At 60.8% G+C, this 14708-nt stretch overlaps 2 protein-coding genes across 6 annotated transcripts in view; both read right to left on the bottom strand.

Annotated features, from left to right (window-relative positions):
- Positions 1 to 9931, bottom strand: part of INPP5E (inositol polyphosphate-5-phosphatase E) — a 14162-nt gene extending 4231 nt beyond the window's left edge. The window contains exons 1-9 of one of the 2 annotated variants that reach the window (XM_025359596.1): positions 8705 to 9931; positions 4529 to 4652; positions 3824 to 3921; positions 3099 to 3223; positions 2765 to 2896; positions 2307 to 2414; positions 1651 to 1812; positions 1421 to 1536; positions 717 to 853 (exon numbers count right to left, since the gene is read on the bottom strand). In XM_025359596.1, coding sequence (XP_025215381.1) covers positions 717 to 853; positions 1421 to 1536; positions 1651 to 1812; positions 2307 to 2414; positions 2765 to 2896; positions 3099 to 3223; positions 3824 to 3921; positions 4529 to 4652; positions 8705 to 9516 — 1814 coding nt within the window. In that variant the 5' untranslated portion in view covers positions 9517 to 9931. The remainder of the gene's footprint in view (positions 1 to 716; positions 854 to 1420; positions 1537 to 1650; positions 1813 to 2306; positions 2415 to 2764; positions 2897 to 3098; positions 3224 to 3823; positions 3922 to 4528; positions 4653 to 8704) is intronic. The other variant, XM_025359594.1, reaches the window with a different exon arrangement.
- Positions 9932 to 10185: 254 nt separating this feature from the next.
- SEC16A (SEC16 homolog A, endoplasmic reticulum export factor) overlaps positions 10186 to 14708 on the bottom strand; it is a 44576-nt gene continuing 40053 nt past the window's right edge. For all 4 annotated transcript variants that reach the window (XM_025359591.1, XM_025359593.1, XM_025359592.1 and 1 more), the window contains 2 exons: positions 14259 to 14336; positions 10186 to 11888 (listed from right to left, as the gene is read on the bottom strand). In XM_025359591.1, coding sequence (XP_025215376.1) covers positions 11820 to 11888; positions 14259 to 14336 — 147 coding nt within the window. In that variant the 3' untranslated portion in view covers positions 10186 to 11819. The remainder of the gene's footprint in view (positions 11889 to 14258; positions 14337 to 14708) is intronic.

Genomic DNA, 14708 nt, shown 5'->3' with positions numbered 1-14708 from the left:
CGGGCCCGGAGGAGGGGGCGTTAGGAGGGGGTCGGGCCCGAGGAGGGGGCGTCAGGTGGGGGCCGGGCCCGGAGGAGGGGGCGTCAGGTGGGGGCCGGGCCCGGAGGAGGGGGCGTCAGGTGGGGGCCGGGCCCGGAGGAGGGGGCGTCAGGTGGGGGCCGGGCCCGGAGGAGGGGGCGTCAGGTGGGGGCCGGGCCCGGAGGAGGGGGCGTTAGGAGGGGGCCGGGCCCGGAGGAGGGGGCGTTAGGAGGGGGTCGGGCCCGGAGGAGGGGGCGTTAGGAGGGGGTTGGGCCCGAGGAGGGGGCGTTAGGAAGGGGTCGGGCCCGAGGAGGGGGTGTTAGGAGGACGCCCAGGACCACGAGGAGGGGTTGTTAGGTGGGCGCTGGCCCAGGTTGGCACTGCCTCTAAGCACACAGAGGCCTGTTCCTGGGAGAGCCACAGGAAGGATGGGGCGGACACCTGAGTGCTTAAGGCCTTCCTCCCTCCAGCTGGCCACACCCAGCCCCCCAGCTGGGCCTCTTCACTGTTCAGAGCCTCTCCCCTTCCTGCCTTCTTCCTGCTCCAGGATGAGTCCAACCGATCCTGGGGGAGCGCAGCCCTGAAGGTCCAGGACAAAGCCCCAAGCGGAACCCCACGATGACAGGGACCCTCTTAGCTCATGGGATGACGGCCCAACCCCCGGGCCCGAGAGGGAAGATGCGCGGGAGAACACTGACTTGTCTCGCCCCGGCCTCACTTTCACCCGGAAGAGGCCGTACACAGGGCGGTGGTCGGAGGTCTTGATCCCGGGGCAGGAGGAGTAGCTCACGGGACAGATGTCACCCTTGTGGCGGCTTCTGTACAAGACACGGTCCTTCGGGAAGATTCCGGAGGGAGGAAGTCCAGTTACTCCTGAGGCGCTGTGGGGCATGGCCCACTCACCTCCCCGCTGTTCTCAAGTGCCCCCTGAGGGAGCCTTCTGGGACCCCCGACACTTATGCCCATTTTGTTGCCTGGTGTCTGTGGCCAGCTGGGCCAGGGCCTGTCCCTCGCCGCTGGAGACCCTGTGAACAGCGGCTACTCCTACCCTGACCTGCCTCAGTGGCTTCTTGAGGCGTCCAGCACACATCGGGACGTGCCCAGAGCTGCAGCCACGGGCCTAGCGGAAGGGTGAGTGAGGGTGCAACGGGCAGAGGCTCTGCACGCCAGGGGTGAGGGCATGGCCGGTGCCCTGTGTGCCAGTCGGCTCACCCAGCCTTGAAAACACCCATGGAGAGGGTGCCGTTCTCCACCAAAGGGGACTCGCCACGAGGCCAGGGTGTAGAGCTGAGGTTCAAGTCAAGGCCGTCCAGGTTCAGACCCCTGATGCCAGGCATTGGCTCCCGGCTGTGGGAGGTGCCCGCCCTGGAAGCACTCTGCGCCGGCCACGGGTGGGGCTCACCGTGTATGAGGGTGTCCTCTGCTTGGAGGTGCTGTCGTACGTGTCCTTCCCGATGTCAAACTTGTATGATGGGAGGAAGTGGATGTCCGGCTCCTGGAAGCCCTTGAAGATGGACCCTGCCACAGGATGGGCACCCGGACTGGCTCAGACCAGCTCGTGCCAGCCGCGGCACCCCAGGCCCTCACCTTTCCTCATCTCCCGCCACGCCCGCCCCCCTCCCAGGCCCTCACCTTTCCGCATCTCTCGGATGAGCTGGTCATGCTGCAGCAGCGCCGGCACGTCCACCACCAGGCCCTGGCACAGGAGGGTGTCCACGGCCGTGCGCCCGCCGCTCAGGCGGAAGTTGAAGTCTCCAAACCAGAACACCTCATCGAAGCGGGTGGTGACGTCCGCTGTGGCACAGTGGACCATGCATGGGCACAGGCAAGCAACGGCAGGTCCTTCCCCTTCCCCAGAACACGGCCTGGCAGTGGCTCCCAGGGGAAGTGGGTCTCAGGTGCCAGCCAGAGGGGCCGGGCCCTCGGGTGGGATTCGCATTGGGACAGCTCCAGAAGGCACCTGGAGCAGCCTCAGGGGCAGACGGCGCCCAAGGCAGGGGATGACCATGTCTCTGCTCCTTTCCACACAGCCGGGGGAGGCGGCAGGGCGGGCAGTGGTGAGGACCAGGACCCAGGCTAGCAGGACACGCTGTGAGTGGACGGGATCCGCCCACCCCACTAACCGTGCTAAAGAACCACGAGGGGCTATGCACTGGGGGCACCTGGACTTTTCGGCCCTCGCTTCCCAGAGCTCAGGACGCTGCCCCTGCAGAGCTGCCGTAAAAACGACGGGCGCCCCGCGTGTGAACCACGGCAGCACCACTCGCATGCGGTGTGGGGGCCCTCACCTGCGCTGGAGCGATAGGGGTTGGTGTCGGGCACGTTTCTGGGCAGGGCCAGGGCTTGCACGGTCCTGGTGTAGTCCAGCAGCCGCTCCGCCACCTTCCCGTCGCCCGCTGTGGGAACAGAAATGGGGTAGGGGTCACAGGGTTCTGGGTCTCCCTCAAGAGCCGCCCCTCTGGACCATGCCCTGACTGCACGCCCCCTGCAGACGCAACCCCACCGGGCATCCGCTGCCAGGCCTGGCCAGGGACATTTCTGCCTCAGAGGACGGAGCGCGGGCCCAGCACGGCATGCCCTCAGTGCTGGGGTCTGCTGGGGGTCCTCAGCGTGCATCTTAGCAAGCATGGTGCCCGCCCCACAGCCCTGGGTGGAAGATGAAGCCAGCAGCCAGGACCCCTGCCCTGGGCAGGGTCCTGGTCAGGAGAGGAAGGCTGTTCTCACGCAGCACCTGCGGTGCGGGCACCAAGCGACTTACAGGTGAAGTGGGACGTGATGAAGAGGAAGGAGGTGCCAAAAAAGGTGAAGCTGACGCCCAAGGCCCCCTTGGTCTTGATCTGAGACACGATGCGTGTGGTCACCGTGGAGCACTCCACCTCTGTGGGAGGGGCAGCCCTCAGCTCACCTGCGGGACGCTGCAGGCCGGGGGTCGTGGCCGGACCCGCATGCCAGTGGGGGCTCGCTGTGGAGCCTGTGTGTGACATAGCAACCCCCAGATCCCAGACGCAAAGCGTGCCTGTCCTGCCAAGGCCATGGGTCAGCCGTGGAAAGGGGGGCTGCCACCCTCCAGCCACGCCCACCTGAGCAGAACCAGATGAGGTCCCGGCGGATGAAGAGCGACATGTAGAGCACGCCGTGGGCCGCCGAGGACAGCAGCACGTAGTGCGGGCCCAGCGTCTCCTGCAGACGCGTCTCCCACTCCCGCCTGCAGAGGAGGAAGCGCGGCCGGCTGGGGGACATGGCCTCCCAGCTCCACCACTCCCAGACCTGCCACCCAGAGCCCCTCGAGGAGCTACCAGGGAAACTCCACGACCTGGCCCCGGAGTCCTGCATGGAGAAGCATTTGCCAGAGGCTGTTGTGGGCCAGAGTTGGGACCTGCCGGGGATCCAGGCAGTGGCTCCCCCGGATCCCTGCTGAGACCCCAGTGAGCAGAGCTCCTCCTGCCTGCATGGCTCATGGGCCAGGGGAGTGGGGCCCACCTCAAATTGGGGCCAGGGCTTCTTCCCCCAGAGCACCTGTGTGGGCGGCAGCCACCTGCTGTTCCCACCACAACGCGGGGGCCCCAGGAGGCTTCGGAGCCCGGCCCTGCTCCCTGCTGCCCTTCTACTCTCTCACGTCAACAATTTGTTACCAAAATCCATTGATTTTAAACTCTCCAAGTTGCCACCAGAAACGAGACCGACTCATGTATCCCGCCCAGGTGTGGAGGCTGCCCGTGCTGAGCCGCAACCCAGGTCTCAACGCCCAGCAGCTTCAGAGACAGCAGCCCCCGGGCAGGCACTGCAGGGCCTGCGGCTGCCCTACCTGTCAGAGCAGCCCTCCTGGACGCCGATGACGTACAGGTCCTGGGCATAGTCGGCCTCGGCTGGGAGCAGGAACTCGTCCAGGCTGGGCGGGAGCTCCTGGGAGGAGGGAGCACGTGGTGGGCCGGCTCCTCCCGAAACCTGCAGGCGCCTGTGGGCGAGTCCCACTGCAGCACCTCGAGTGCCAGCAACTCCTCTGAATGAGGGGAAACTGAGGCCAGGGCCAAGAAGGGATCTACCCAGTTGGTCTCCGAGGCAGCCTCTGACACACCAAACACACCTCAGGTTGGCCCTTGGCCTCAGTTTCCCTCTCCAAACACAACTCTGTCCAACAACCACCCCTGTGTGACCCCCGTCACCGTGACCCCAGCCTGTGGGGCCCAACCTGCCCCCGAGCCGCCCCACACGGGCTCTGCTGGCCGCCCTCCCGCTCACCTTGAGCAGACGATTCTCAGCCAGGCCTGGTGACCCAATCCCTTCCCCTCCGTTCTGCAGCCACACGGCCATGGAGGTGCAGGTGGGAGCTCGGGAGGACGGGGGTCCTTACCCACTCTCACCCTCCCGTACCGCGGCTCGCAGTGGATGCACCTCAGGGCTCTGCCCTCCCGGCCCCGGGACGAGGCGCAGAACTGCCCCGTCTCCCTCACCCACGTCTGTCCAGCACCGCCCCGCCCCTCCCTGCCCAGCGCCACCCAGCGCCACTCACCTTCTGGCCCTGCATGTTCCAGGTGGCCACGAAGAGTGCCACGTTCCGGTCTGGGAAGTAGCGGGCCAGCTCGTCTGCCCCCAGCAGGGCCCCGCTGGCCAGGAGGCTGCCCTCCAGGTAACTCCTGTGACGGGAGGACCCCAAGCTCAGGGCCAGGCACAGGACACATCCCTGGGGGCTCTCGGCCAGGTCCCCAGGGACAACAGCAAAACCCACAGAATGTCAGAAGCTGCCCCCGACCCCGAGCAAGGGCTCTGCTGGACGCTGCGGCGCTGCTGTCTGCTCCGCAGGAAAACAAGGCCCGACCTGGCCACACAAACACCCAGAGCGGGTTCACACCCCCCCACCTCCCGGGAAGAGGCGTGAGAGGGTGACATTTGGGGCTTTTTGGTGGTGGGGTCCTGGGAGAACCACAGAGAGGAGCTCCCAAACTATAAGCCACGGCTGTGGGCACAGGGCGCTGTTCAGGGAGGGGCTGGTTCTCCTCCTTTCTCCCCGGGCCCCAACACCAGGCAGGATGGCCTAAGACAGGGAGACCAGGCGAGCCACATGGAAACGCGTTAATCTCCTCGACACCCATGGCTTTGATGCACTTTTGGGTTTGCTTGTTTTGGTTTCTGGGGGGGACAGGGTCTCAGTCTGTGCCCAGGATGGAGTGCAGTGGCACTAACACAGCTCCCTGCAGCCTCCACCTCCAGGGCTCAAGTGATCCTTCTGCCTCAGCCCCCCGAGTAGCTGGAACTCCAGGTGCAGTGCCACCATGCCCGGCCAGTTTTTCATTTTTTATTTTTGTAGAAACAGGGTCTCGCCACGTTGTCCAGGCTGGCACTTTCAGATTTTAATACGGCAGTGCACGCAAATGGTTAAACACACCGTGTGGCACAGCGACGCCCCTGCCCCTCCCCACACTCAGCACCTTCTGCCACGAGGGCTGGTAACCTGTCAAGAGGCAACAGCACACGCCCACTGCTCCGTGGGCCACCCAGTGGTGCAGAAGCCACCAGGGGATGTGGACCCACGGAGCCGGCCGTGTGCCCGAGATGCTTGGTTTACAGACACTGAAATGTGAAGTTTACAATTTTCTTGTAGTGTGAAACAGTATTAGAATTGTTCTGACCTTTTCCCAACCATGTGGAAATGTAAAACGCGTTCTCAGCTCGCTGACTACGCAGAAACGCCGTGGGCTAGGCTGCCAGCCCTCCTCCCCACTCCTTCTCTAAGTCACACTTGTGCTGCTCCTTCTAGATACGCCGTCTTCTGACGTGGTTCCCTTTCGCAAGGGGAGACGAGAGCACAGTGCCGGATTCTTGTGACCTCTCGTGAGAACTTCCTCAATCCTGGCTGCAGCTCCCCAAGCTTCACTGGACACGATTAAATCATGTCACAGGGAGGAACCTCGCTACCTCACCCCTAAAACTGTTGACAGTTCCAGTCAGGACAACTGTGTTCACGCAGCGGTCATTCGGGACAGAGAGTGTTGCTGTGGCCACTGCTGTCAAGTGATCCCGGGCCCAGCAGGGGCTCCTCAGTCACCAGACTCGAGGCCCATGGCCGCTTTGCTGGCAGCGCCCATCATGTCCACACCAGCAGCCGTGTGGCCGGTCTGCCCAGCTCTGTCCAGAGCACGGTTAGTAACAGCAGGCCAGGGGCAGCCCTCACAGTCATCATTTCTGTGTCCCGACACGGGCAGGGGCAGAGCTGCCTCGGACCCCCATCCAGGGCCAGGACACTGCAGAGCTTCTGCGTAAGGATGCTCAGGCCGGCTGCTGCAGCCTGGGCCGGCTGTCAGAGCAAAAGGAACTGGTGGAGAGAGCATCCCCCTAACCCGCCCTGGCAGCCCCAAGGCACTGGCAAAGGCCAGCAGCCATTCTGAAACAGGGCAGACCAGCCCGTGCACGTGCGGCCCACAAGCTCAGAATGGGTTTTACTGTGTGGAACGGCAGAGAAAGAAAAAACAGCGAGGTTCCAATGTGTGTCCCTAATAGATTCACCGGCACACAGACGCCCTTTGGTCCCCACTGTCCGTGCCTCACCCTTGACAGAAAGCGTGTGCCGACTCCTATTCTAGAACAGACCGGAGATCTGGAAATGGGAAGTTTTTAGACAGCAGAACTGAGTTAAAGGATCCACATCAACCCTCGTTTCCTGGTTGTTTGAAAACAATGACCTGATCCAAATTTGAGACACGACTGCCATTCTAACAGGTGTATCTACGTAAACTGAATCTGATTTTAAAATGTGATGCTTTAGACGCACGAAGAAATTTTACCCTTTACAAGAAACCCTGCAGTGAATTATTTTAACAAAAGCAACAGTTTTGCCCTGTATGTGACCGCACCTGCCCCATCCACGCACAGGAGGGGAGTATGATGGGGGAGCCAGGCACAGGCCCTCACTCCATGCCTAAGCCCACCTGCCTGCTGGTGGACCACAGGCGCAGGGAAGTGAGGCTACCTTCGGGGACTGTGGTGAGCTGAACAGTGATCCCCAAAGCCATGTCCACCCCCAGACCTCCAGAACCTTGGAATGGGGCCTTATTTGGAAACAGGGTCTTTGCAGATGTACTTTTTTTTTTTTTTTGTGAGACGGAGTCTCGCTCTATTGCCCAGGCTGGGGTGCAGTGGCGCGATCTCGGCTCACTGCAACCTCCGTCTCCCGGGTTCAAGCCATTCTCCTGCCTCAGCCTCCCGAGTAGCTGGGATTACAGGTGCCCGCCACCACGCCCGGCTAATTTTTTGTATTTTTAGTAGAGATGGGGTTTCACCGTGTTAGCCAGGATGGTCTCGATCTCCTGACCTCGTGATCCGCCCACCTTGGCCTCCTAGAGTGCTGGGATTACAGGCGTGAGCCACCGCGCCCGGCCTGCAGATGTACTTAATTAAGGATCTTGAGATAAGATCACTCTGGATTTAGGGTAGGCAGTAAATTCAATGACTGGTGTCCTTACAAAAAGAGAGGGGAACACAGAGAGATGGGGAAGAGGACGAGAGAGAGACAGAGAGACAGGGAAGAGGCCACATAAAGACAGAGGCAGAGACCGGAGTGTGCCACAAGCCAAGGAACAACTGGGGCCCCAGGAGCGGGAGGCAGCAGGAGGATCCTCCCCCGAGCCTCTGGAGAGAGGCTGCCTGGCCACACCTTGATTTTAGACTTCTGGCCTCTAGAACTGGGAGAGAGTCCAGCTCTGCTGTTTCAAGCCTCCCAGTCCGTGGCCATGAGTTACAGCGGCCCCAGGACACCACACAGAAACCACCTCACACCACTCCCTTCTCACACCTGCCCTGCCTCCCGCCGTGGCTGACAGACAAGACTTGGGCACCATGGCAGTGGGGAGGGGAGGAAAAGAAGGGTGCGGGTGGTTTTGCCAAGTCACAGTGGGAGCATCTGAGGACAGGCCCCCAGACGGCGACCCCAAGACCAGACCAGGCTTGGAAGAGAGCCCATGGGTTCAGTGCCGTTCCTTCCAGCAACAGCTCGAGTCACCAAAACGTTCCTTGTGAGAAAGTGGCTAAACAAAGTAGCCTCAACACATCTGGGGCCTCTTGCGGCAGAAAAAAACTAAGGGGGCAGGCTGGGCGCAGTGGCCCGTGCCTGGAATCCCAGCACTTTGGGAGGCTGAGGCCAGGAGTTCGAGACCAGCCTGGCCAACATGGGGAAACCCCGTCTCTACTGAAAATACAAAATTTAGCCGAGTGTGGTGGCAGGTGCCTGTAATCCCAGACGCTTAGGAGGCTGAGGCAGGAGGATCCCTTGAACCCAGGAGGTGGAGGTTACAGTGAGCCGGGATTGCGCCACTGCACTCCAGCCTGGGCCACAGAGAAACAAACAAAAACAACCAAAGGGGCAGATCATATACATTGAGGAAATTTCTCAAGACTAAACAAGAAACAGCGCCAGATACATAATTGTATGCAAGATGCCATCTTGTCTACCTTAACACAACGTCACGCCCACGAATGGTTCTGAAACACACAGGAAAAGTTCTGGGAAGTTGGGGAGAGATGGGAAGGGCGCTGCTGTGGGGAGGGGCTGGGAGATGGGGTGGCTGCGGGAGACCCGCTTCATTCTTTCTGTTTAGGCATCCTAAACGCTGCTGATGGGAACGGTCTCACGAGGTTCCAGCAGCCTGAACACTACAACGAAGGCGGCGCAGGGGCTGCACCCACCAGGCCCTACCTGCTGCGGACGTCCTTGCTGCGGATGGGCGCCAGGAGGCTGAAGGAGGATTTGGCCGATCGAAGGGAACAGTCGTCGCAGGCCAGGGGGCTCCGGGGCCGGCCGGGGCCCAGGCTGCTGTGGGCCCGCACCAGGAGCGGCTGCGCGCGGAGCTTGTAGTCTGCAAGATCCGAGTCGACCTTGTTTGCTGTCCTCAGGGAGTCGGAGGCGATATCCAGGCTCAGGGCAGGCGGCGGGCGCGGGGGCAGCAGGCTGGGCAGCCTGGGCGAGCTCCCTGCCACGGCGGCGTCTCTGTGCAGCAGGTTCGGGGAGCTGCTGGCCACCCCAGAGAGAGGGTTACCCCCCGAGGACGGGCTCCCTCTCTCACTGCCCAGGACCCCGCGGGACTTGGGGATTTCCTGCAAGGAGGTGCTCAGGCAGGGCGGGGAGCAGCTGTGGGCGGGGGCCCCGGGACCCTCGCTCTGCACTGAGCCCCTGGAGGGACTGGTCCCATTCCGGGCTTCCAGGTCTTCCTGGCTGCCTCGGAAACGCCTCCTCCTCCAGCCCTTGTCGTCCAGGGACAGGGCTCGCTCCAGCCGAGGCCTGGCGGGGGGCCGCGGGGTGACGGGTGCTGCCCGGGCTGGCGGGTCCTCGCCGCTGGGCGTGGCCGGGGTGCTGCAGGCAAGCGCCGGGCTCTCGGAGCCCGGAGCATCGGGTGGGGACCCCGCGCGCGGGGCCAGCGGAGCGCCGGGAAGCTGTCCTTGGAGCGTCCTCCCTTCGGGCGGCTGCGGGGCCGGCTCCGAAGGCCGCAGGCTCTCCGCCTTGGACGGCATGGACGGGCCCTCCCAGGGGAGGCCTCGGCGCGGAGCCGCAGGCGGGGCGAGGGGTCAGGGGTGCCGGGTCCGGGGTCGCCGGCGCAGCGAGGAGCAGAAACTGCGCTGCGGCTCCCGCTTGGGCCGGGGGTGGTCGCGGAGGGGCAGGGGCGGCTGCCGCATGGCCCGGGCCCCGGGTCCCGCCAGCCCCTCGGGGCTCCCAGACACCGTTCCCAGGGTGGTCCGCAGGCAAGGCCTGTCGCGGGCGAGGCTCGACCCCGGCTGGGGCGCCGCTCGGGGAGAGGGGCGGGAACCGGGCACCCCGGGCTGGCCCCGCAGACTCCGAAGCCGACCCCGTACTCGCGGAGGCCCGGCCGCCCAGAGGCGGAGTCAGCCCGGCCGGGACCCAGCAACGGCCGCCGCGGGGCCGCGCCCGGTCCCCGCCCCGCGCCCCGGCCCCGCCCGCAGCGGCCCCTGGCGGCCGGAGGACTGCGCCGCACCGGGCCAGGACGGCTCTCCCACGCCCCTCCCCGCCCGGCAGCCCCGCAGCCCGGCAGCCCGGCAGGTCCCAGCGAGGGCAGGTGCAAGTCCCCGGAGAGGACCTGGGCGCGCGCCAGGCGAGTGCCGAGGCCTGCGGACACCTGGACACCTGCACTCACTCGCTTCCAACAAACCAAAGGGAACCACAAGTGAAGGTGCTTGAAGGAGCGCAAAATATTTTATTCAACAATTTGCAATGTAACAATTCTCATTTAGGAAAAATAGCCGCTCCCGCCTGGAGGAAGCTTCTTGAATCAAAAGTCGTGGCAGTCGACCCAGAACAGCGGGCAGGGCCGACCGGAAGAGGTCCCAGGAATCACAGGAGCTGACCAAGGAACAGAAAGGGCTGCCCCGTCACAGGGACTGGCCTTTCTCCAAGTGACAAGGACAAATGGATCCAGCGGGACACGCCTGTGAAACATTTTGGAAAACATCCTGGGTGGTCTGGGCTAAATGATCAAGTGAAACAGAAAGTCAGGAAGGGCCTGTGCTAATTCCACATTCTACAATTTCTATTCTTAAATTTAAACACCAAACAGTTTATGTTTCCCCAGCAGAACCTACAGAAATTATCTACTGATTTTTATTAGTATTTAAATCTTTTCTTCAGTCTCTTTAGACTTGACAAGAATATGAAGAGTTTTCAGAACAGTCAGAGAAGCCTTAAAGCTTTGCATCAGTGAGAGGAGGCCCCTCTCTGAGTTCAACAGGGCTGAGTCCACCAGGAGCTACTCAAAGTCTCAGTGTGGCAAAACTTGGGGCAGAAGTAAGTTCCAGAGCAGCTGTCAAGAAACTGTGTTAAGATACTCTCCCCAAGATGTTACCAACCCCTGAACCAATGTCCCCCAGGTGAGAAAGTGGGTCACATGGATTGCACCAGGAAAAGTGCAGCCTTTTAGAGAACTGCATCCAGCCCCCTTCACAATGAGTCTAACCATGCTCCTACACGCAAAATGAAGCCCAAATCAAACATCACACCGTCGGTTTTCACCCTGGATGACCACCCTGAGCCATCGTGTCAGACAGCCGGCTCCCTGGGGCTCCTTCCCAGTGACTGGGCCACACGGTGGGCAGTCGCCGGTGCTTTGGGTGAACAAAATCACCCATGGTCCTCATCAGGCCACAGAAAGTAAAGTGAGGCTGGAAACGTCTTTGTTACAGGAAAGAAATTCACTTCAGTAACTAGGGCCTCTCTCAAAAACTGAACTAATGCCGAAGGAACCCCGAGGCTCCTCAGAGACGCTGACTGAGAACACAGCGACCTCCACGCATTCGGCCAGGTTCAAACACGGCGAGGGCCCAGACGCTGCAGAGCAGGGTTGGGGTCTGCCTCAGACAGTCACTCTTTGCTCCCAGCACCTTAAAGGAAGTGCGGGACTCACTGGGCAGGGACTCACAGCTCGGCTTGGAGAGGCCCTGGTTGCTACCGACTGTGTGGCTCTCCTGTGGCAGAGACAGCTCCAGCGAATGAACATTCTTAAATGACCAGGAATGCTACATCCTTAAATCATCCTAAATGACTAAGAAAGTCACATCATTCTTTTCGGCAAACAATTCTGAGTCAAAGATTCAGTCTTTCCATCCAGTATCTGAGAGGATGGTGGAATTAATTTTCAAAATAATTCATTATGACCGGCGGTGAGGAGGGAGGCACAGCGTGGGACCAGCTCTGAGTCACTGCTGTGTCTCCCTGGGGGCGGGACGGAGATCGCGGCGGTCGGTCGGGTTCTTCGGGGAGAACAGCAGCGTCAGGGCTCCAAGTGCAAGTTCACAGCAGGGCAAGCCTAGTTCAGCACCAGGTGCTTCCTCTGGTCAATTCTCCCTAGCCTTGAGCTCCCGGAGGTGGCGCAGGCCTGGAACAAAATCAACAGCATGACCTCTGCATGCCTGCCCCCAGGGTGGGCAGTGCCCGGACGCAGCGTGACAGGGGCTGGTCCACATAATGAACTGCATGGGCCATTGGCGCCGACAAGCTGAAGGCTTCGTTTTTGTTCCTCAAAGCCTCTGGAAACCGACAAGTCAGTGCCAAGTCCTGGGCTCCCTTGAAAGCACCGAGTCCTTAACCATCAGTGTTTACTGTGAGGGTCGCCCGGAGGTGCTGTGGTTTCGTCAGGGCCATGAGACCCAGAGCTGCTCTGCAGAGCCAGCCTGGCTGTCCGGAGTCCCGGGAGGAGTGGTGGCCAGGCCTGGCCACTGCAGGGGACGCGGGGACCCCAGGTGCAGACAGCCAGCCAATGCAGGCATCCGTTCTTACTCCCTTGCAAAGCCTCATGGAGGGGAAAGCCAAGGAATTTGTGTAAAGGCACTAACTACATGGCAAAGGAAGCAGGACAACACCAAAATCGACTAGTCTGGATGCCGAAAAGTAGGTGACAGCCAGGGGCAGCTGCAGGGAGTGGTCCTGGGAGCCTCGGCCTTGTTTGTAGAGGACCAGGGCAGGAATGCTGGGTCCCAGCCCAGGAAGCCTGCGGTCAACAGTGTCTGAGGCCGTGAGGAGTGTGTGAGGCCGTGAGGAGTGTGTGAGGCCGTGAGAGCAGGCTGGGGTGACGATGGGGCTGAATCCCAAGATGCCCCAGACCTCGGCCCCCGCTTGGCTCCCCTCCACTGACAGCCAGTCTATACTCCACAGGCAAGGGAGAGGGGAGGAGAGATGAAGCTGAGGGAGGGAAACCGCAGAAAACATTCTAGAACACTCCCCAGCTGAAGGGCATGCATTCAGGCCCAAGGGGGCTGAGGGGGAAGCCCTGCAGGTCCCAGGGAAACAGGACCCCGAAAGGGGCTGCAGGCAGAATGGACCTGGAATCTCAGCAACCACAGGCACCAGGAAACCTAAGGCCACTTGCAGTTCTGAAGAAAGCAACTTTGGCCCAAGAATGTTACCAGCCAGCCAGCCAGAGAGGCCGGAGAAGAAAGGCGGCTCCAGACATGAAAGGCTTCTCCCAAGTCACCCTGGGACCTTTCTGTCAAGAAGCTTCTAGGAAAAAGAAATAATAAACATACCAAAAAAGCAAGAGCTACTGGAGGATGTGTGTCACCAAGACAAACGGAGTAACTAAGAAAGGCAGGAACACAGGATTCCAAAGCTGCGGGACCCACTCCGGGAGACTCGGGTGCCCAGGCCAAGGGAGGAGAGAACACACTTGGCTCAGAGACCACAGGCTCCAGGAGGACAGAACAGCAGACGTGGCAGAGCTGGGGGCTGAATGAGGGATACACAAGTAGAAAGCCAAGCACATTTTACAAACTGCAACCTAGGAAAAGGCAAAGCGAATGCAGGAGCACGGAGGGCCTGGTGTCCACAGAGAGCTCCACACGGGAGCACGGAGGGTCTGGTGTCCACACAGGGCCCCACACGGGAGCACCGAGGGCCTGGTGTCCACAAAGGGCCCCACACGGGAGCGCTGAGGGCCTGGTGTCCACACAGAGGGAGAAATGGCAGCCGGGGAGGGCCCAGCGTGGCTCCTCACAGTGCCCTGTGGACTGCCACACAGTAGGTGTGCAACTTTCATTCAGAAAAGAGAAGCTGGGCACGGTGGCTCACGCCTATAATCCCAGCGCTTTGGGAAGCCGAGGTGGGAAGATCGCTTGAGCCTAGTAGTTCAAGACCAGCCTAGGCAACGAGGTGAGACCCTGTCTCTATAAAACATACAAAAATTTGCCAGGTGTGCTGACCGCGCCTGGAGTCCCAGCCATTCAGGAGGCCGAGGCAGGAGGATTGCTTCAGCCCAGGAGGTTAAGGCTGCAGTGAACTGAGATCAGAGACTGACCACGACACTCCAGCCTGGGCAACAGAGCAAGACCCTGTCTCAATAAATGTGTGTGTATGTGTGTGTGTGTGTGTGTGTGTGTGTGTATTTTTTTTTTTTTTTGGGATGGAGTCTCGCTCTGTCGCCCAGGCTGGAGTGCAGTGGCGCAATCTCGGCTCACTACAAGCTCCATGCCCGGCTAATTTTTTGTATTTTTCACAGGGTTTTTGTATTTAACACAGGGTTTCACTGTGTTAGCCAAGATGGTCTTGATCTCCTGACCTTGTCATCCGCCCGCCTCAGCCTCCCAAAGTGCTGGGATTACAGGTGTGAGCCACCGCACCCGGCGATAAATATATATTTTTTAAAAAGAAAGAGAAAGAGAATCTAGGGAAGAAAGCTGCCATCACCGAGCAGCAGGGTCAGGAAGTCAATGGACGTGTCAGGGTCTCATGGAGAAAGGCAAGGGTCACTCACCTGTGCCAGCTGAGCAGGGTTGTAGAAGGGCACGGCCCCGCTGGGAGGGCCACCTGCAGCAGGGAGGTCGCCAGGAGCCTGAGAAGCACAGAGAAGTCACCTCAGTGGGGCTGTGCTGTACAGCAGCTGGCATTTCAACTGCAGATACAGACGCCGCTTCTACATGGGATTTACGGTACTTGTAAATAAACTACAGAAGCAGACTGAAGGCACTTCTTGCAACACCAGATTTAGTTATTTTATGGTTCATAGAAAAATGGTGAAAATCAAAGCAACGTGCAGAGCCAATGTTTTAAGCACCGGAACATGCAACAGGAAGGTGCACACGGCACTGAGGTGGCGCTGAGCGTGCGAGGCGGTTAGGAGGTGCCCACGGCTGCAGACCTAAGGCTCCAGCCATGACACGAGGCCCAGAGCTCTCATTTGCAGGCAGAAGGGTCACAGCAAGCC

The sequence above is a fragment of the Theropithecus gelada genome, chromosome 15 (genome assembly GCF_003255815.1).
Source record: "Theropithecus gelada isolate Dixy chromosome 15, Tgel_1.0, whole genome shotgun sequence".
In the NCBI taxonomy this organism is placed as follows: Eukaryota; Metazoa; Chordata; class Mammalia; order Primates; family Cercopithecidae; genus Theropithecus; species Theropithecus gelada.
Note: the sequence above shows the minus strand (reverse complement) of the source record. Positions and strands in the feature narration are given on the sequence as shown.